Raw genomic sequence first — 20,699 nt, forward strand, 5'->3', positions numbered from 1 at the left:
GGTGCGTAGTACAGCAAACAACTGGGCAATATCACAATAAATCTAATCTTTGGTCACAGTGATGAGTCCACACAGGAAAAAAGGGGCACCAAAATTCACAGAAATGGTTAAAGAGCTAAAATGTTTCGTTTCTTCCAATCTGTGCAAAATTGTTTTCGCTTTTGTCGACTATTGTTATGTTATTTGACAACCTCTACAGCTATTACAACAAATCTAGTCTGTGTGTTGATGTTATTGACTTTCTTTTAACATTTCCCTTTTTCACTTTTCAACCATTTTTTACCATTTTTTATCAGTTTTATAAAAGTTTTTATACTTTAGACATTTCTTACATTTTTTTGGCATAATTTAATCATTTGTTGATGTTGTTGAGTTATTTTTATCTCTGTGTTTTTTCACGGTTGTCAACTTTTTTATATTTCTACCTTTGTTTAACATTTTAGTTTCTCTAACATTTTTTTATATTTTACTAAATTAAAAATTCTTGAAATTAATGTCCTTTTTACATTTTTTTCATTTCCTTGATCTTTCTTTTTTGACATATTTGGCCTCTTTGACTGAGATTTTACGTTGACAATTTTTTATTTTTATCGCAATTTTGTACTTTCGGTTTTTACTGTTTTGGTTTCATTTTTAAGTTGTTTTCTGTCTTTTAAATCTGTTATCCAATAACCGTTCACTATATTTTACATCTCTCAATTTATTTTTCTATACAGTTTTGAATTTTTTGTTACTTTCCTGATATTTTTACCATGTTCGTATATTTTTCTATGGTTCTATGTCTATATTTCAACATTTTTGACACCTTTTTTTCAATTTATTATCTCTTGTTTCTGACGCAAAGTTTAAAAAAAAATATATCTGTACTGTCATATTATAAGTTTTTTGACATTTATCTACATCTGATTTTCTACCATTTGCTGACCTTCTTGCATCGTTTTGAACACTTTTTTTTAACTTTTTAACAATTTAATTCTTGAAACATTTCTGCCTTTGGAGAATTTTGTATTTTCGAAAATGATATTTTAACAAATTTTGACAAATTTCTCCTTTGACCGGTTTTGATACATTCATGCAATTTATTTATTCTACTTTTGTAAGATTTTTACCTCTTCAAATGTGCTCACATTTCCAACCTTCTTTGATTTCCTCTTTTGGCTTTGCATACATTTTTACTGTTATCGACATTTCTTATTTCCTTCGACATTTTTACAATTTCGTAATCGTATTTTTTACGTTTTTCACGTTTCTTGGCAACTCTTGACATATTTGGCAGCTTTTGCGTTTTGTTACTCTGCCTCGCCTATTATCAATCTATGATATTTTTCCACCAGGTTACGTTATTTTTAGTTACTTAGTCAGTTTTTTGTTTGTCTAAGTTTTTATCCATCTTTTTTGGATATTTTGTAACCAGCACTATTTTTTACATTTTTCTGATCGATAATTTTATTTTCTTGACATTTTCAATAACTTTTGGCTGCTTTTGAAACTGAAATTTATTCGTTATTAGTATTTATTAAAGTGTTTGATGTTTTTCTTTTCATTTTTTTTTTGTAGTTTTTGATATATTTACATTTTTCTGCCATTTTTTGGATACTTTAGATAAACTAAACTAAAAGATATTTTTTCGAAAATTTGTTATTTTTTGTATTTTTTTAAATGCCTTTTTGTGTTTATTCAACCTTTTGGTTGACCTCGCTTTGGTATCTTTGTTGCTTATCCATTTTAAAAAGATATCATTTCTTTTTTGACCGTTTTTAGCTTTTTGACCTTTTTTTTCTCATTTTTTTGACGTTTCACAACAATTTTTCTATGCATTATTTCTGTAATTTTTCTCAATGTATATACATTAAAGATTGTTTTTCTTTTTCTGTTTTTTTTTATTTAGTTTCAAATATTTTTTGACAGTTTTTGCCTTCCTTCCTCCACATAATTTCAACTTTAACCATTTTTGCTTACCAATTTGCCTTTTCAACATTTACAGATATGGGTCATTCCATACGAAGTGACCACGAAAAAGCACAAACTTGGACACGACCATCACAGATTTTGCTCAAAGTTGAGAGAATTATTCATCTTCTGTCACTTTGGAAAAATCCCAAATTTGGTGTCGATTGAAATACCCCCCGCTCTGTGGGACCCTCCTGTTTATTGCAATGTTACGCATTTTTTGTTCAATATCTCTTTTTTCTTTTTCCTACAATTCATAGACGTAAGATGTCCGAAAAATACTGATAGATGATTTTTGAAGAAAATAAACCAAGGAATCCAGAAAAAATATAAGTTTTGACCGGAAGTGTTGCCAGATAAATTATTTTTGTATTTGAAAACCAAATTTACATTTTTCGACAAATGCAGCCATTTTTATTTTAAATTTGATAATTTTATTGTGTTCCTTGGAAAATTTCACATAAGAAACAACTATCATCCCGAGGTAATATGAGCCAATCTCGAGATATTACATATTTTCGAAAAAAGTTGTTAACTTCGTAATTAATTTTTTTTACAATTTCTAGACATAAGACACCCGGAAAATAGTGATAGGTGAATTTTGAAGAAAATTAACCAAGGAATCCAGAAAAAATATTATTTTTGACCGGAAGTGTTGCCAGATAGATTATTTTTGTATTTTAAAACTAAATTTGCATTTTTCGGCAAATGCAACTAATTTTATTTCAAATTTGATGGTTTTATCACATTTCTTGGAAAATTTTACGTAAGAAACACTTATCACCCAGAGGTAATATGAGCCAATCTCGAGATATAGCATTTTTACGAAAATAGTTCTGAGTTTCGTAATTTATTTTTAGTAAAAATGTTATATCTCAAGGTTGGCTCATATTACCACGGGTTGATAAGTGTTTCTTACGTAGAATTTTCTGAGAAACACTTTGGAACCATCAAATTTAAAATAAAATTAGCTGCATTTGCCGAAAAATGCAAATTTAGTTTTAAAATACAAAAATAATCTTTCTGGCAACACTTTCGGTCAAAAATAATATTTTTTCTGGATTCCTCGATTAATTTTCTTCAAAATTCACCTATCACTATTTTCCGGGTGTCTTACGTCTAGAAATTGTAAAAAAAATTAATTACGAAGTTAACAACTTTTTTCGTAAAAATGTAATATCTCGAGATTGGCTCATATTACCTCGGGATGATAGTTGTTTCTTATGTGAATTTTCCATGGAACACGATGAAATTATCAAATTTAAAATAAAAATGGCTGCATTTGGTGAAAATGTAAATTTAGTTTTCAAATACAAAAATAGTTCATCTGGCAACACTTCCGGTCAAAACTTGTATTTTTTCTGGATTCCTTGGTTTGTTCCCCTCAAAAATCATCTATCAGTATTTTTCGGACATTTTACGTCTACGAATTGTAAGAAAAAGAAAAAAGAGATTTTTGACAAAAATTGCGCGACTTTGCAATAAAGAGGGGGGTCCTGGAGAGCGGGGGGTATTCAAATCGATACCAAAATTGGAATTTTTCCAAAGAGACAGTAGAAGAATAATTCCCCCAACTTTGAACAAAATCTGTGATGGTCGTGTCTAAGTGGCATGTACACTTCGTATGGAATGACCCATATTTCTAATTTTTCGACTTCAACATATTGACATGTTAGTTTTCCCAAATTTTGGACCTTCTTTGACATTTTAAAACTTTTACGAAGTTTTTTTTTTTTTTGGCGTTTTCTTATATTTCTATTTATTGACATTCATTTATTAGTTCATGTTTATTACAATAAATTATTACAACATTTATTTAATTTTTGATACATAAGATATTCTTCTGAAATTTGTTTTTGTGTAATATTTTCAAGATATTTATTCAATTTCATACTCTTGCATGTTCACACTGATTTTTTATGCAATTATTTCTTTTATTATTTTTTACCTTTCTAAATAATTTTCGTTCTATTTGCTTTCTTTTGCAAAAAAAATCGATTTCTGGCATCTGTTCTTTGTATTGGTTCGTAAATTCTAATAAACTCTTATTTTCCTGCATAAACTTCCTAAATTTCGCTTGAGTTTGAGCTTGGTTTTGAGTTTTTAGCCGCGCGGTACTTTTCAATCTCAGCAGGATATGACAACAAACAAAGTATATCATACTACAAGCAATATGAGAAAGAAACCGCACAAAACCTATTCCCTGGTATATCCTGCAAAAGCACAGATTCACCCGCTTTCAACAACGCTACAATAACGTTTATTTATTGCTCTTTTCACGCACACCGTTCATCCCACGTCAATCATCGCACCGATCCGGGATCTGCATCCGTCCGTCCAGGCTGACTGTGCTTCACTTCCTTTCGGCGTCATCCCCAGTCGAGCCAGTACAACCGTCAAATCTAGTGGACGAGTCTTCGGATGGATCAACTGCACCGGACACGATGGCAAACGATACAAACTCCTCCCCCTCCTCAACTCCGCCGTCCACCAGCCACCGGAGTGTAAAGCTGGCGTCAGGACGAATATCAATCGAAATCGCACAACGGCTCACCAACGTCGATTCCCCGCTGTACGCGACCTACGTTTGCCTGTGCGGCCCGAAAGCTTTCAACGAGCTGTGCTGTCAGTATTTGGAACAAGCCGGTCATAACATGGCACATTTCCACAGCTTCCAGGGTTAAACGGAGGCAGGAGGGTGAGAAGAGTGGATTGATGAAAAAGAAAAACTGATCAGGCCATCATCTCCTTTGCGTCTACGCTGAACCGTAAAAGCCGTAGCCAGCCTGAATGGTACGTTCTCTCGTGTATGTACTGAGCAGAAGATGGATAATCCGTAAATCGCTACAGTGAATTACTGTTAATGTTTTCCTTTTAGAGTTACTTACAACGTGGAACTGCTGCATGCCGACTACCGACTTTTCCACCCTGAATAAACTAATCGATCACCAATCACATAAAAAACAAACAGACTAACTACCTTCAACCGGTACAGAAAACAAAGAAATCTAATTAAAAAAATATCAACCTGATGCTATCATAAATTAAAAGTTCCCGGACACGCGACGTCGACCAAACAAAAAGTAAATAAATTTTGCACTCGTCCTAACTTTCCACATTCCCATACACCCGCGGCACACAGCCGTAAGCTAGCTAGTCAAATGTTTACCTAACTTAATTGAAATTTCACCACATCCTAATCGATATTTCGTGGCCGGAAAAACCATTAGTGAAAATTAACGAAGAAAGTCCGATGGTGGGGGCAGCAGCAACAGCATAGTGGCCTTTCGTTTATTGTCTTACGTTTCCGCTGCAATAAAGCCATCACTCGATATGTTCAATTTCCGGTCGCCATTTGTTATTGGCGCTAGTCTATTGCCAAAGTGGAAATCGCAAAAGTCACCTTCTGCTTCAACAAAGGGTAATAGATATGTGAAACAAAATTTATGTATTTTATCAAATTTCTATTATATCAACCAATTTATTTCATTTAACATCTTGTAACTGGCAAGAAAAAGAAAAAAATTGTTCCAAAGAGAGAAGGAAAACCGAATAAGTTTCTTTGTTTGAATAGTTCTCTCACATGCGTAAATATGGTAACCTAATACCTGAAAAATGTAAATAAATTCTCGAAGGTACGAATATCTTTAAAGTGGGTTGTCATGGATTCATGTGCAAAAAAAATCCTAACGACACGTTCTACAACAAATAGAAATAAAATCGGATCATGTAAAGGTACAGAGAAATTTTAGAGCTAAGCGAAACAAATATATTTACTTTCAAGTAGTTTAATCCATTTTTTATCTACATTAAAAGAGTCCGTTGGTACATTTTAATATATGACATATTACATTTCCGCAACCCAAAAAAAAAGGTTTTGAAAGAGTTCCTTCGTAAAATTTTGAACTCACCAATATGTAATAATCATCTTTTCTACTCAATCATACTAAGCCTTCGCATAAGTTAAATTAGTATTGCTTTAATTCAGTATTACAGTTACTAATCTAGCTAGTTTTGAGGCAACATAATTTAATATGTCATCGACATTAATCAACAGTAACTGATTCCCAGCTACAACAAACTTAGCATTTTTTAGAATAGTTAAGGTGAGTTTCAAAAACGTGCTAACATGAAAAAACAAGCGAATTGGTTTAGTGTTATCATTAGTCTCAGTAATTAATCAGCTGTAATTTTTGTTTTCACTTTCCACCAAAGCTAATTATTTTCTAATTATGAGATGACGGTATTTCCATTTGCATCTGGCAGACTATCCTGCCAGCAGCCTCCGAAGCTAGTTTACTTTACTAATTTGGCACTTTTCTAGCTACAACCGACTGCCACCAGGTGAATGAAAATCAACTTGCCTTCTTTCCTATTGCGTTACGCAGCATCACTGGTTCAAGCGCGACCAAATGCCGCCATCATTAGTCGAACCGGGTTTGAACCACTCTACACTGCATCGAAGCGGTTTTTGGGTATGAGTCGTTCCGCCCAATAAACCCCTTGCCTGTTGCCCTAATCATCCTAGTTCAAATAGCACGACTCGTACGTGGGAACCATATACTTGATGTTGATGAAGGCATCCTCGCCGCCGTGACGTTCCAGCACCTGAAGGGTCTCGTCAATCAGGTCTCCCACGTTCATGTTGTTCTTCTGGCCATAGTCGATCGCATCGCCGGAATTTACTGGGGGGACAAAAAAAAGACACGAAAGGTGTATTCATAAGCTCGCCGGGGTGAAAATTTCCGTCACAGTGAACGAGTTGATTTTGCACGTTTCACTCAGGTATGGATAACACTGGACTAAAATTTGCAAGAGAAACGATTAAACTAGAATCTTATGAAGATACCGTATGCTCTATAATTCTATCTCTTAACATAGAAAAGTTAGTATTTTTAATATATGGAAACCTGCTGTAACACATGCTCGCCGTACTCTAATATTGGTGGATTGGGACAAAAAGAACCTACAAGAGTTATAAACGCTTCAACTTGACTTCAAGGAAAAGTATTGATATCATGACTCCACTTTTTTGCCTTTCTGGACCAATGTGCACCGGAATAACTCGTGGGTGCGTCTATCTCTCGCGGAATTTGACCATTCCCCCTGCCACCTAATCATCGAGAATAATTTTCTGGTACCTCGTATGTCCCTTGTGCCAGTCTTCGCCCTTCTTAATGGCGATTATTTATTTTCCTGGATAAACATCCCTCAGGATTTCACTGAGTCTGAGTTGAATATTTATTATAATATCTGGGAATCAAAAAACTGAATGCAATGCTGAACTGTACCACGCAAAATATATTCAAAAACAATCCCGTAGAAATAAAAAAATATATGGAAAAATGTAGGAATCGACCAGAATTGTAAAAAGTGAAAAAAGAGTGGGTTTGTAGCGTAAAAAAGTCATTTTTTCATAAATCACGTTTGGGCAACCTGAAAACATTTTTTTTAAGTCGAAATGTTCTACAAAAATGCTATAAATGACATTATCTTACAATTTAGAACAGCATCTTGACTTTTCTAGCATCGATTTTTTTTTGGGACACGCACTAGCGGAACCACCCATGCAGGACCAATCATAGTAACCCATAAGTCAGCCGAATAAATTTACCTCGTACTCTAACCTTGATGGCAAAAACAGTGAAACCACTTCAAAAGTGTGTGCGTTCAAAGAACGGTACCCCACCGCGTCAAAAACGGATCTCGTGCGACACTTTGTGGACGCCTAATACGCCCATTTCAGCATCTACAATATTTTGGCACTATTGAACAAGCAAATCATCGAAAAAAACCCGGCTCCGACGACCCTAAGCGATAAGAAGCTTTAAAGGATGCTGACCGATGGAAAAGCTTGGTGAGGAGGTTGGTGCCATCGGTCAAACTGTGAAAATTATTTGGCGAACATGGATGGCAACGACTGGCAGGGCACTTCGTATTTTACTTCCTCCACGAAGGAAGTAAGCTCCGAGGAGAAGTTCATTTGACACACCAAGTTCTCCATGAAGGTGCTGCTGTGGCTGACAATCAGCAATAAGGGGATATCAAAGCCGCTCTTTTTTCGCTCCGGACTGACTGTGAACGGGGAAATTTATAGTAAGAAGTGCCTACCGTAAGTTCAAGAAATACCATACGAGCGAAAACGCGGTGTACTGGCTGGATCTGCCGTCGGCCCAGCACTCGATGCCACACACGTTGTAGCTCCAGGACTGTCTGAGAGGCGACTGCATAAACCGCCTCCAGAGGTCCGAGCCATCGCGCATCTTCCGAACTAAGTTGTACGCAGCAGTGTCTGACCCGCTCACTAACCTGTGACCTCCGTCTTCTGGTGCGCTAACTCCAGTTTCCTGGAGTGCATGTAGTCTTTGAGCTTGCGTATGCAGTGCGCGACCGTCAGCTCGACCTTTGCGATCGACTCGCCAGCATCCAGATCCTAGGGAAGGAGGTGCAAGTGCGGGCACTCACCTTGAGGTGACTGTCCAGCTTAAAACCCTGGATGAAATCGTTAGCTTGAATATGTTGCCCGCCAGAGTAAAAAGTTCTGCATCGGAGGTAATGTTCAAGAGAGACTGTTTGAATTTCTGGAATCACGCTTTGAAAGATTGGGTTAGGTTAAACAATAAATTAACACATAAAAATGATTGAGAGACGAAAGTTCAATCGGAAGTAGTTAAATTAAAAAGGTCAACCTTTACACTACTAGACGAATAAATAATAATAATAATAATAATAATAATAATAATAATAATAAATCACCGAGGGATGCGACATTGCACAAGTCCTCAAAGCGAAGTTCGGGGTGGAGGTGGCAAAGGAGTCGATCCGCCCCCGCAAAGGTTCGGCGGGGACCCACGTAGCTAACTTCCGACTACCGTCGGCGGACGCTAACCTGGCCCTGAAAGAAAGCAAGTTGAAGGTCGAATGGTCTGTATGCTCTCTGAGTATACTACAGCAACCGGACATTTGCTTCCGGTGCTTTTGGGGAGGACATAAGTCCTGGACCTGCAAGCGGCCCGATAGGAGCCAGTTGTGCAGACGATGTGGAGGTGCAGGCCATAAAGCGAAGGACTGTGGAGAGTCTCCCAAGTATGGTATGTTCCGGAAAACGGGATGCTAAACACTTTATGGGAGGCCCCAGGTGCCTAGCCGGTAAGCCAGTTGCGAAACCACGGGCGTAAGGGTGACGCAACTGAACCTGAACCATTACTTCGCGGCCCAGCAGCTGCTACACCAAGCAGCCATCGAGTCGTTGTCGGACATCGCCATCATATCGGAACCCTCACCGCATCCCTCCCGGAAACGGTAACCGGGTCGCGGATAGGTCCAGTATGGCGGCCATATGTGCGACGAGCAAGTTCCCGGATCAGGAGGTTGTCTCAATCTCAGGAGGTACGTAGTTGCCAAGATGAACGGAGTGTTCTACTGCAGTTGCTATGCTCCGCGACGTTGGTCTACCGAAAGGTTCACCCAGATGGTCGATCTGTTATCCATGGAGCTAACGGGCCTAACGCCGTAGGTGGTGGCGTTCAAATGATGTTATTTTTTGGTTTAGATTGACAAATGGCCATTTTACCCGGGGTTTTTTATTTCGAACAATTTTCTGATGGTCCTAACACAGCTCAAATCTTCCAGAAAGGTCGTCAATGGGCATACGTTGCCTGCAAAACAATACCTACTATGATTTATGTTCGTTTTGGAAGGATTGTTTGAGTATATTTGTATGAGAAATTCTTCCCAAAACTTTAAAAGGGTGTAAGTAACTCAAAAAATAGTCCAACGATGATTTTCAAATTTGGTTCAGAAGTGCAGGACAGTGATACAAACCAACTGACATTACCAGTTTTAATAGCGTATTTTATTTTATTATAACGGTATTTGGAACACCGTGATCCCAACTACCGCAGGAGTTCCGCAAGATTCTATCCTGGGACCGGTGTTGTGGAATGTCATGTGCGACGGGATGTTGAAACTCAAGTTCCCTGTACGAGTTGTGATCGTCGGCTTTGCAGACGACATAAGCTGATGGTCTACGGCGAGTCAATCGAGAAGTTCGTGTTGACGGCCGCGCACTGTATACGCAAGGTCGAAATCTGGATGTATTCCAGGAAACTGGAGTTAGTGCAACATAAGACGGAAGTCACGGTTGTGAATCACCGCAAATCAGAGCAACAGGCGGTGATTGGAGTCGAAGACTGCACCATTACCTCAAAGCGATCTTTGAAGCTCTTGGGGGTTATGGTTGACGTCAAACTCACATTTAAGAGTCACGTCAACTATATTTGCAAGAGGGCGTCAACGGCTATTGCAGCACTATCTCGAAAGATGTCGAATAACTCAGCGTTGAATGGCAGCAAGCGAAACTTCTTGCTAGCGTGGTTTCGTCCAAAACTAGGTATGGGGGCCCAGTGTGATCCAAAGCGCTAAGTACAGTAACAGTTATCGTGGTAAACTGGAATGTACCTACAGGCTCACGAGCCTGAGGGTTGCGAGTGCGTTTCGTACAGTGTCATACGACGCAATCTGCGTCCTAACCGGCATGATGCCTATCAGTATAGCCATTAGGGAGGAAGTAGAATGCTTCGACCAACGTGACACAAGAGGCATATGAGGTACAAAAAGAGCATTCTCGATGATCAGATGGCAGCAGGAATGGTCCGATTCCGCGAAGGGTAGATGGACGCACCGACTTGTTCCGGTGGTATCCGGATGGGTCAGGAAGCGCCATGGAGAAGTTAACTTTCACCTGACATCCTGTCAGGTCATAGCTACTTCAGGCAGTATCTACACAAGTTCGGGCCGTATCTACACAGGTGGATACGGAAGACACTACTCTTCTTCGTATGTCCTGGTTTTGCGCGTGCGCGGAGCGACATGATGGTAGTGAGCGGGCCAGACACTACTCCGGACAACCTAGTTCGGAGGATGTGTGAAGACCCAAACATCTGGAGGGCGGTTTATGCAGCCGCCTCTCAAAAAGTTCTAGAGTTGCAAAGCAGGCGACAGGTTGGCCCCCGACACCCCAGTGTTAGCTAACTACCAGTCTCCAGGATAGTTGGCTAATTAGCTAGGAGACTTGATAGAGCCAGCGATTCCGCAGTCCTTTTTTAATTTTCGATGCGTTTCAGCCCCCATTTCGCCATTGGCACCCCTATACCGAGTAACAGTGAATGACAATGAACTCATGCCCTGGGCTCAAATTAATTTGTGCCCGCTGTCAGCAGTAAGATAAAGATGCATGAAAAGAGGCGGTCGGTGATATGATATCTCGTTTACACATCTGTTGAGATGTTAGCCTCACGTTTTAGATATGTCAAAATCGACCAACACTGACTGCTAGCTCCATCTATTGACAAATAGCGAGAGTTTAGTTCCGCATCAATGGATAATTTCAAAAAATTATATTGAACATGGAATATCAGATTTTTTTCCAATTTTTATAAATTTGTGGACTTTGAATGCATATAATTTTGCCAGATTTCAAATCTAATAGATGTCTTTGTTTATTTATCAACTATTCAGCGAATTTTTGCGAGCGATTTCAAGAATTTGTGGTTCATCTGCCAGTTTTATGTTGGTGGTTCTCCACCTGCAATAAAATTGTAATTACTCAAAAACTAAAGCAGATAGAGAGTCGGTGTCGAAGAACGAACTGTAGAGTAATGTTCGATGAATTTTGTTTTTTGAGCTCAAATAACAATAATGTTAACCACGTTTTTTTGTGAGAACATTTGAACATTTTTACTTTCAAAATGTTATTTTATACATTTGTTCAAACATATTGTTGTGATTAAATAAACTAGCAACACAGTCAGTAATAAAAAGTTATTTCCTCCTATACACACGCGTGGAGGATAGAAATTCGACCAATTCTGCAAAAAGGAAGATTAAATTCGCTCTGGAGGAAACGGTACCATTCAGTAACTGTGGGGTTACGGTGATAAAACGCCGTGTTCATTGAAAATTACGTAGTAACTACGTCAGTGAGTGCACATAACCTCAAAGTTTGCAACACGAGGTAGGACGTAAAAAGGCCAAATAAATGGAAAACAACAAAGCTACATTGCTACCTTTCGATACATCGGATGTTTCGTCAATCGGCACCCGTTTGCGGAGATAGAAGCGATCATTAGAACTGTTTTTAGACGTTAACTGCATCGCTCTTCCTTCTCGAAAAAAGTCGTATCTGCTACATTTTGCTGGAACCCAAGTCCAAGATATATTCTATGAACTGGACAATCATGACGCTGCACCGCCCCAGGGATCCGATGTTTACCGCGAAGCAGTCAAGCTTCTAGATAATTACTTTGCGCCCTTAGCGAGCGTTCCGTACGACCGTTTCGTGTTTCGCAACTTGAAGCAAAAAGAGGACGAATCCGTAGAAAAGTTCGTAGGCCGCCTTCGGGAACAGGGCCGTCTGTGTGAGTATGGTGCAGTACTAGACATGCGAATAACAGAGCAAGTGTTCGACAATTCTCATTCTGACGACCTCCGTGAGGTAATTTTAAAAAAGAAGCTTATGCTGGTCAGTGAAATCATAGAAGAAGCTAGAATCCTGGAAACGATACAGCGAAACAAAATTGAAATGAAAAAGAGTAGTGTGACTACGGACGATGGCACTATTAGCTTCGTGAGAAAAACAATAAAAAAAAGGATGTATGTTTTCGCTGTGGAAACTCCGGTCATTTTGCGAACGACAAAAGTTGTCCCGCGAGAAACAAATCTTGTGACAAATGTAAAATCGTCGGACACTTTCGTAAAATGTGTAAAACAAAATCGAGCTCAAAACTTTCCACAACATCAAACAAAAAGAGTGTAATGCAAGTACATCGTTTTGGAGAGGAAAGCAGTGATTCGGATGTCAGCAGCGATTCGGATGATTCAAGCAGCGAAAATAACATTAAGCAGATCTACACTATGGGCTCGAATCACGAAAAAGTGACGTGCTTCACAGGCGGAGCTAAAATAAACTGGGTGATAGATTCTGGTGCATACGTAAATGTCATCAGTCGCAAAACATGGAAAGTCTTAAAACGTAACGGTTGCAAGTTCCACGAAGTGGCCAAATTTCGAAATCGTCTTCGGGTGTACGGAGACGGAAAAATAAAATTCACCGAGTCATAAAGGCGGTTATTGCAACGCGTACGAAGAGCGTTGAACGGGAAATTTATGTGGTAGATAGCGAAAACGGCGATAATTTGTTGAGTAAGCAAACATCAATGGACCTAGGGGTTCTTGAAATTCGTGGCGAAGTTTTTAGCGTTAAAGACAAGGAACCACGGGTGGGAAAATTGAAAAATGTGCAAATAAATATACAACTTAACGACAGTGTCTTACCGGTACAACAACCATGCCGACGATTGCCTATTCCGCTACAAGAACTAGTAGAGAAGAAATTGAGTTAGAGTGCTAACGAAGCTATCATCCCAGAACGTCAACCGTTGCCAACATTCGAGGAAATAATGCCGCACTTGGATGGATGCAAGTATTTTAGCAAAAACGATTTGGTAAAAGCTTTTCATCAAATCGAACTGGCTCCTGCATCACGAGAAATTACTAAGTTTGTAACTCCTAACGCGTATTATCGATACAAAAGACTCATGTTCGGCATGAGTTGCGCTGCCGAAATTTTCGAACGGGAAATCGAGCAGGCGTTAAAAGGCCTAAGAGGAGTTAAAGTTTTCATATATGACATCCTCGTATATGCTAAATCCAAAGAAGAACATGATTCAAAGCTCAAATCCGTTTTAGACAGACTGAGAGCAGCTGGGTTGACAGTCAATATGAAAAAAAGGCAAGTTTTGTAAAACGTCCGTTGATTTTATGGGTCACACTTTGTCCGAGAAAGGAATTTTACCAACAAATGATAAAATGAACGCTATTCAGTCATTAAGGCCTCCCCAGAATTCTGTAGAAATGCGCAGCTTTTTAGGCCTAGTTCTTGGCAGGTTTATCCCAAAGCTCTCAGACACATCAGCACCGCTGCGAGAAATGACTGTTAAAGGTAATAAGTTTGTTTGGACTAACGAAAGGAAACGTTGCTTCGAGAAAATTAAAGCTACCCTGTCCAACCCCCAGTACCTCGGTTACTATAACCCAAAACATAGGACCACACTTTTTACAGATGCTAGTGACAACGGGCTAGGAGCAGTTTTATTACAGACTTCCAACGGAAGATCTCGTGTCATCAGCTACGCTAGCAAGAGCCTGTCGAAAACAGAGAAAAAGTACTCAACCCTTGATAAGGAGGCATTAGCAATCGTTTGGGCATCGGAACGCTTCCGAATGTACCTCACCGGTCTAGATTTCGTCGTACTCACAGATCATAAGCCGCTAATTAATATTTTTAAAATGACTTCAACTCCCAATCCGCGACAAGAACGGTGGGTGTTAAGGATGCAAGCATTTCGTTACACTATTCTTCACGTTCCTGGTGAAATCAACATAGCAGCCCCGCTTTCGAGACTGGCGGAAATTTTGAACAGCAAAACTTTTGATAGAAAATCAGAAGCTGAGTTATGCGCTATAGTGGAGGCAAGTAGACCGGTGGCAGTAGCAATGGCTGAAATTATCCGAACTTCGCGCGAAGATGAAGGAATTCAGAAAGTAAAGGCAACACTACAGCTTAACAAATGGGATGATACCATTAAAGGATACGCACCGTTTCAAAGCGAGTTGTGTGTCGTCGGTGAAATTTTGCTGCGTAGAAATAAAACTTGTGTACCGCTATGCTTACGCGATGCGATATTATGCTTGGCACATACCGGTCATCCTGGTCGCGAAAAGATGAAGCGAAGGTTGAGAGTCGCAGTTTGGTGGCCCGGTATCGATACAGCAGCCGAGAAAATATGCAAAGAATGTTTCGAATGTCAGCTTGTTGGTCAGTGCGATAAACCTGAACCGCTACGCGTTCGTGAATTACCTACAACTGCTTGGTATCACCTCTCTGGTGACTTTTTAGGGCCCCCTACCTGACAGTTTCTTTGTATTTGTTCTAATCGATTTGTATAGTCGCTTTGTGGTGGCAGAACCTATGAAATCAACTACATCAGGCGATGTCATTCGTTTTCTAAAAATGATATTTACTAGAATGGGACTACCAAATATATTGACCTTTGATAATGCGAAAACTTCTCTAGTTTGGAGCTTCAGGATTATTGCGTGGACAACGGTATTAGACTAACCCATACTACTCCCTATTGGCCAAGTGCAAACGGGGAAGTTGAGCGTCAGAACAGGTCTTTCCTCAAAGTGATCAAAATAAGTAAACACCAAGGCAGAGACTGGAAAGAAGCTCTCCAGGAATATTTATACATGTACTCTCTAACACCGCATTCCATAACAGGAGTAGCGCCCGCGCAATTGATGTAGGAGATTTCGGGACGTGATCCCGCATTTTCAGCCTGATGCCAATGACGACGAACAACTGCGAGATCGAAACAAGGTGTATAAATATCAGGCCAAAACAGTGAGAGACAAGAAAGTCGGGGCAAAAGAGTCATCAGTAGTAGTAGCAACAGTGGTCGGGCGTTATGGAAACAGTGTGACACTTCAAACAGAAATGGACAAATCGTCAAGCGGCCTAAACGTTTTGATGATTATTCTCTTGGCTAGTTACTTGATATACTGCTTAAATTTATCATTAACTTTCAATTAAAGGATAAGAGATATGTTGTTATTAAATAAACTAGTAACACAGTCAGTAATAAAAAGTTATTTCCCCCTGTACACACGCGTCGTTATTAAGATCCTCAACACATATAAAGGCTGTATTTACTAGGAAAAATGCTCAGCTTTCAAATAAAGTTAGTAGAATTGCCACTTAGGGATGAGTATTCAAGAAACCCAAAAGTTAATCTAGTTAAAGTTTTATTTTTCATTAAATGTGGCCCTCGATCAACCCCTGAAATACTCCCAACAAGGAACCAATCATCTGTGTATTTTGGAAACTCTATCTTCCCCCTTTCCAAGACGGCTGAAACACTCAAAGTCGGTTGAGAGAATTGTATGAGGAGAGTTCCAAAAACGGTTGGGAAAATGTAATATTTTTACGAAAAAACAAAAATTACTCGTCAATATATACAAACGAGTAATGTAATGTGTTTTGAGCCAAATTGCTAAGATATATGAATAATTTCGTTAATAAGTCACCCAAAAATTCAAAACATGCAAAAAAAGGGAAAAATTTCAATCATGTCTTTCTACAAAAACGCAAATTTTTCGCAAACTTTTTAAATAGATTATTAAAGGGCATAAGTGGGATTCTTAAGCACACTATCAGCAACTGTGCTTACACGTGCTTACATTTAAAGTTTTTGATGGTCAAAACTATGAAAATTCCACATATTTTGCATGTAATTTACGGCAGGCTCTGTGGGGTTAAAATCCATTACTCTTCCAGTTTTAGGAAACTAATATAATAAACTGTTAATTGTATGCGAACATACGTGCCATGAAAGATTTAACAAGATTTTTTATAATAAAACTTCTTGAATATGAAATTCGAATTTTGGTAGTTTGACCGCCCTCTATATGGTGACCGTTTCAAGCGCGGTGGCTGTATACTCAGAGATAGTACCGTACTCATATCAAGCGCGGATTCCAACTGAAAATCACATTACCACCCGAGGCTGATCCACATCAGTACCTTCCCACTGACACTAACTTCTTCTGACGATACTTGTTGATGCAGAGGATTCCTCGGTTTTTAGTAACAGCAAACTGACATTCCCAAAATCCTCAATTAATTTCCATTGGGCGTGGCCAGGTACATTCTACGTTGTTCCAATACAAAATTACTGTCGTTCAAATTTCAATTTTCTTCGAGAGACTTTGATAATGATGGTGATTTTGTGACAAGCTAAATATGCGAATTTAAAAATGCAAATCGGGATTCTGGTAATAATTAGCTTCGTTTCAAAGTGATAAATTCAAATAATCCATCGTCACTGTCAACAATTCCAGCATTTGCATCCGTAACCTTCACTTGATCAGCTTTCGTAATTTTGAACAACTGAAAAAAACACAATTTTGACCAACTGATCGTCTTTTTTTAGACATCCTAACTAGACCCTATATTAAAATCAAAACCAACGTAAAATCATATTCAAGATTGGACTAAGTAGCGGGCCCTAAAGACCCGATTCACTAAGCGGAAAAGGTTCAGATGTTTATAGAACAACCGAGATATAATCCTTCTATTTTATATTTTCTGTGGGATAGAGGATTTTTTTATGTGAAAAGTATAGCATAATTCTAAGCTTGAAAACAAAATCAGTTCGCGGTGTTTCAAAACCTTTGGAAAATCCTTTTTCGCAGCTGCCATCTAAAATAACAAACAGCACCAGGGTCACGCAAAGCCAAGCTTGACGAAACACCAATAGGGGAGAGCCGTACAAGACGCACCAGTTGGCTTTTTGTGAAGAATTTCTTCACTTCTCTCATAAAAACCCAGCTTTCCTACACTGCCGGTACCCGGATAACTGTCCCATAATGAAAAACAACATGTTGAGAAAACGGTGATTCAATATTATCCGTGAATTTTTGGATTTCCAGCAATTACATCCAGAACCAATGACCATAACAGTTCCATGGTAGCACAAGTTTATCGTTGAGAACAAAAAAACATGGATGAAATTGATTTTACGTTGTATAAGTTGAAAAAAAGGACAAAATGGCACAAAATATGCGGGTACATTTGAAAAGTACTCGTATATTTTGTCCCATCACATATAAATTCAACCAGCAACCGGCTGTATCATTGGCAACGTAGATTGTACTACAGAAAAACAACATTAGTCTTGTTAATTAAATGACATACTTCTACATGCCTAAAACAATCCGATATACACTAATCTGGAGCAAAATTATATGTTTGCAGTTTTTACCACTATGCAGTGGGACTGTAATGCGGGTACTTTCAATATGGGACCAGGGTTGATATTTGTTGACACTCTTGAGTGAAAGTGAAAAAAAGCATCCATAAACGTTATTTTTTTACAATCCTCTCAGAGTTCTCCCTTCCCGCTTTTTGCATGGAAGTCAACTGTCAAAACACCTCATTATATTTCATGCTATGAAAGCAAGACAACAAAATCAGTTTATCAGTTAACGAGGATTGTCAAGGCATCGGTCAGTGTCAGTGAAAAAGTGTTTCGGTGAGGTTCATTTTAGTTGAGTGGACTGTTTGTTTTTCTTTTTCGCTTTGAAGTGAAGATCATTTGGTTGGATTTGTCGTCAAATTTTATTCCGTAACCGTGAACGATGCGCGCGATCTAGTTTATCTGAGTATAACAGCACGTTACTAGGACGAAAATCTAGTGTATCTGAAAGAGTGCTGCGATCATTGAAAATGATTGGCTGTAATTTTCGAAGAATTTTTCTGGGGAAAATGACTTTTATCAGCACTGTATGGGACAAAAACAACATGGTATTTTTTTCATGTTTTTCCATACAAAAGTATCAATTTTAATTTTTTTCCAGAAAATATGATAACAATTAAGTCGATTTCCGATGATAACTCAAAAGTGACCAAAATCAGTATGGGACAGTTATGCGGGTACCGGCAGTACAGTTATCATATAAAAAAGTGCCCATAATGACTAAAATACTTACTTTATTCATGAATTTTTCAATAAGCTTTTATGACTAACTTGTCAATAATACAAAAGACTGACAAATAAATTGAAATATTCATAGTATTATAAATTCCAAAAGTGTGAAGGTTAGGGGAACAACCTTCACACTTTTGGAATTTATAATACTATGAATATTTCAATTTATTTCACTAACTTTCGTCAACTTTCTCCTGAAAACGACCAAAAATTAAATTGGGGCAGAATGCACTGAGAAGTGCTTACGCGAGATTGCTTGACAACGTAGGGCACATTCTATGGCCTTCGGTTCTACTTCTGAGACTTCAAGAACTTCTCACTTCGCGTGCTGATTTCTGCTAGTGTCATATGTTAGCCTTCTGCTCCTGTCTTTGTTGTGGTGCGCTTTGGTTTTGGTGTCAATGGTAATTTTTACCGCTTGTTTGGAGTCAATGGTTATTTTTACCGAAAAAAAAACATCGAAATCGAGTATTTTAGAATTAACTTCGTCATAAACATGCATTATATAGATCCTACAATCATACCACACGTTCAATGTCGCTTGCAAATGATAAGAAGCGCTGTAAATCGCGCAAATGCTTAACTGGTGCGTTTTGTACAATCCTCCCCTAACCCTTTTACCTTAAAATGCAGCATCGAATGCCTCTGAAAAACTTTACCATTGAGCGCACGCTATTTTCCAATCCCCCTTTCCCCCTTTTTTAATTTTGTGTACACCTCTCTCTTCCACGGTTTCCGTACTTACTGTTTCTGACTTTGTAAGCGTTAAACATCGGCAGTAACTGACGGTAGAAGGGCACCAGGGCAGGACCAACCAAATCAGACGCCATCACAAGCTGTTGGATGATTTTCAAAGTAACGCACATGACCTCGATATTACGCGTGTTAAGGGCATCTGGGAATCGAAGGTAAGATAAATTTTTACGATAAGCCAAACAAACAATCGAAGAAGGAACACCCACTTTTGATCGGTATTACTAGCTGCGGTATGACGGGATATATTTTATCGCCACCATGGGACAGAAGGTCTTGCACACCCTGCCGGGCGTAGGTTTTGTACGGATGACGCGTTTCCGATAGACCGTCGAAGAACAGCGGCAGATAGAGGCCGTAGTCCAGCTTGTCGATGTCGACCGTCCAGGCAATTTTGTCACCACCAGTCAGGTATTCCATTTTGATGGGCAGATCCCCTCGGTCGTAGTACATCCGGAAAGAGGTCGCCTTCGGTTGTATCATGTATTTATCTTTTGGGGGAAAACGACGAAACAAACTTGTTTAATAATAAATAACGATAAGGTAACACTTAGAAAGTGCTAGAAGATATGAAAAACGCACGTTTTTGCGCCTTGGGAGGGCCCATCACGAATGTGTTCTTCTGCAGTGACTCGATCGAAAATGCTGGAACTGGTCGTATACTGGGAGCACTTTTAATCGCTCTCTTGGCCGAAAAGGACCGAGCATGGAGTCCGAACGTGGCCGACGAGGACTTGGTAGCCATTTTTACTTGTTTGCTCCTGTGTTACCACAATGTAATAAAACTTTCACTCGTAAGCACCTAGATTGGAACTGATTTTTATTGACCTCCTTTTTTCTGAGGACACGAAATATGCTGACACTATTTAACTTTTTTTCCGAATAGAACTAATGTAAAGTAATTTGCCTTTAACTACTTTAAATTTGCACACACGTAACCACAACAAACAATTTGGTAGTAGAAAATGCTTTTACATCAAAACTGCACTCCTAGCCGACTGGTGATTGGAGCAGTAGTGCAGCCTTATTTTTGTTATGAACGGTAGCGATTGGAGCGAGGGAGGGGGAGGAGATGTAACAAAAATTGCTACACATTTGTTTGGTTACTTGGCATGGAAACCACACAGACGGAACGAGCCTGTGGGCACCAAATCTATGCGATTCAAGTTGCACGCAAGCTTTTATAATGTATGCAAGAAAGCTCATTGGTGGAGACGAATGGTGACTCGTAAATTTAATGTGCATTTATTTAGTATGAGATGAGAAGAATCTTTTCAAAGTTGCTTATTTCAAATACATTTCTTTAAAAAAAATGAAAAAAGTGGGGCCCTGAAAATAAAAAAAAATACCCTAAATAGTATGTTGAATATCTACACATTTCGACAG

The 20,699-nt window shown here is 38.8% G+C and overlaps 2 protein-coding genes across 14 annotated transcripts in view; one reads left to right on the forward strand and one right to left on the reverse strand.

The window, feature by feature from the left end:
• LOC129725749 (cytochrome b5 reductase 4) overlaps positions 1-5,736 on the forward strand; it is a 128,504-nt gene extending 122,768 nt beyond the window's left edge. For 11 of the 13 annotated variants that reach the window (XM_055681914.1, XM_055681915.1, XM_055681909.1 and 8 more), the window contains exon 6: positions 4,292-5,736. In XM_055681914.1, the coding sequence (XP_055537889.1) occupies positions 4,292-4,634 (343 nt within the window). In that variant the 3' untranslated portion in view covers positions 4,635-5,736. The remainder of the gene's footprint in view (positions 1-4,291) is intronic. The other 2 variants (XR_008728165.1, XR_008728166.1) reach the window with 2 other exon arrangements.
• On the reverse strand, positions 3,409-20,336 carry LOC129725752 (parkin coregulated gene protein homolog). The gene is made up of 4 exons (XM_055681917.1): positions 19,896-20,336; positions 19,523-19,804; positions 19,306-19,455; positions 3,409-6,635 (listed from the first exon to the last, which is right to left on the reverse strand). The coding sequence occupies exons 1-4, from the start codon at positions 20,056-20,058 to the stop codon at positions 6,475-6,477; spliced, it is 756 nt and encodes a 251-aa protein (XP_055537892.1). The 5' UTR covers positions 20,059-20,336; the 3' UTR covers positions 3,409-6,474.
• Positions 20,337-20,699: the final 363 nt, after the last annotated feature.

Source organism: Wyeomyia smithii, chromosome 2 (genome assembly GCF_029784165.1).
Source record: "Wyeomyia smithii strain HCP4-BCI-WySm-NY-G18 chromosome 2, ASM2978416v1, whole genome shotgun sequence".
Taxonomy (NCBI): Eukaryota; Metazoa; Arthropoda; class Insecta; order Diptera; family Culicidae; genus Wyeomyia; species Wyeomyia smithii.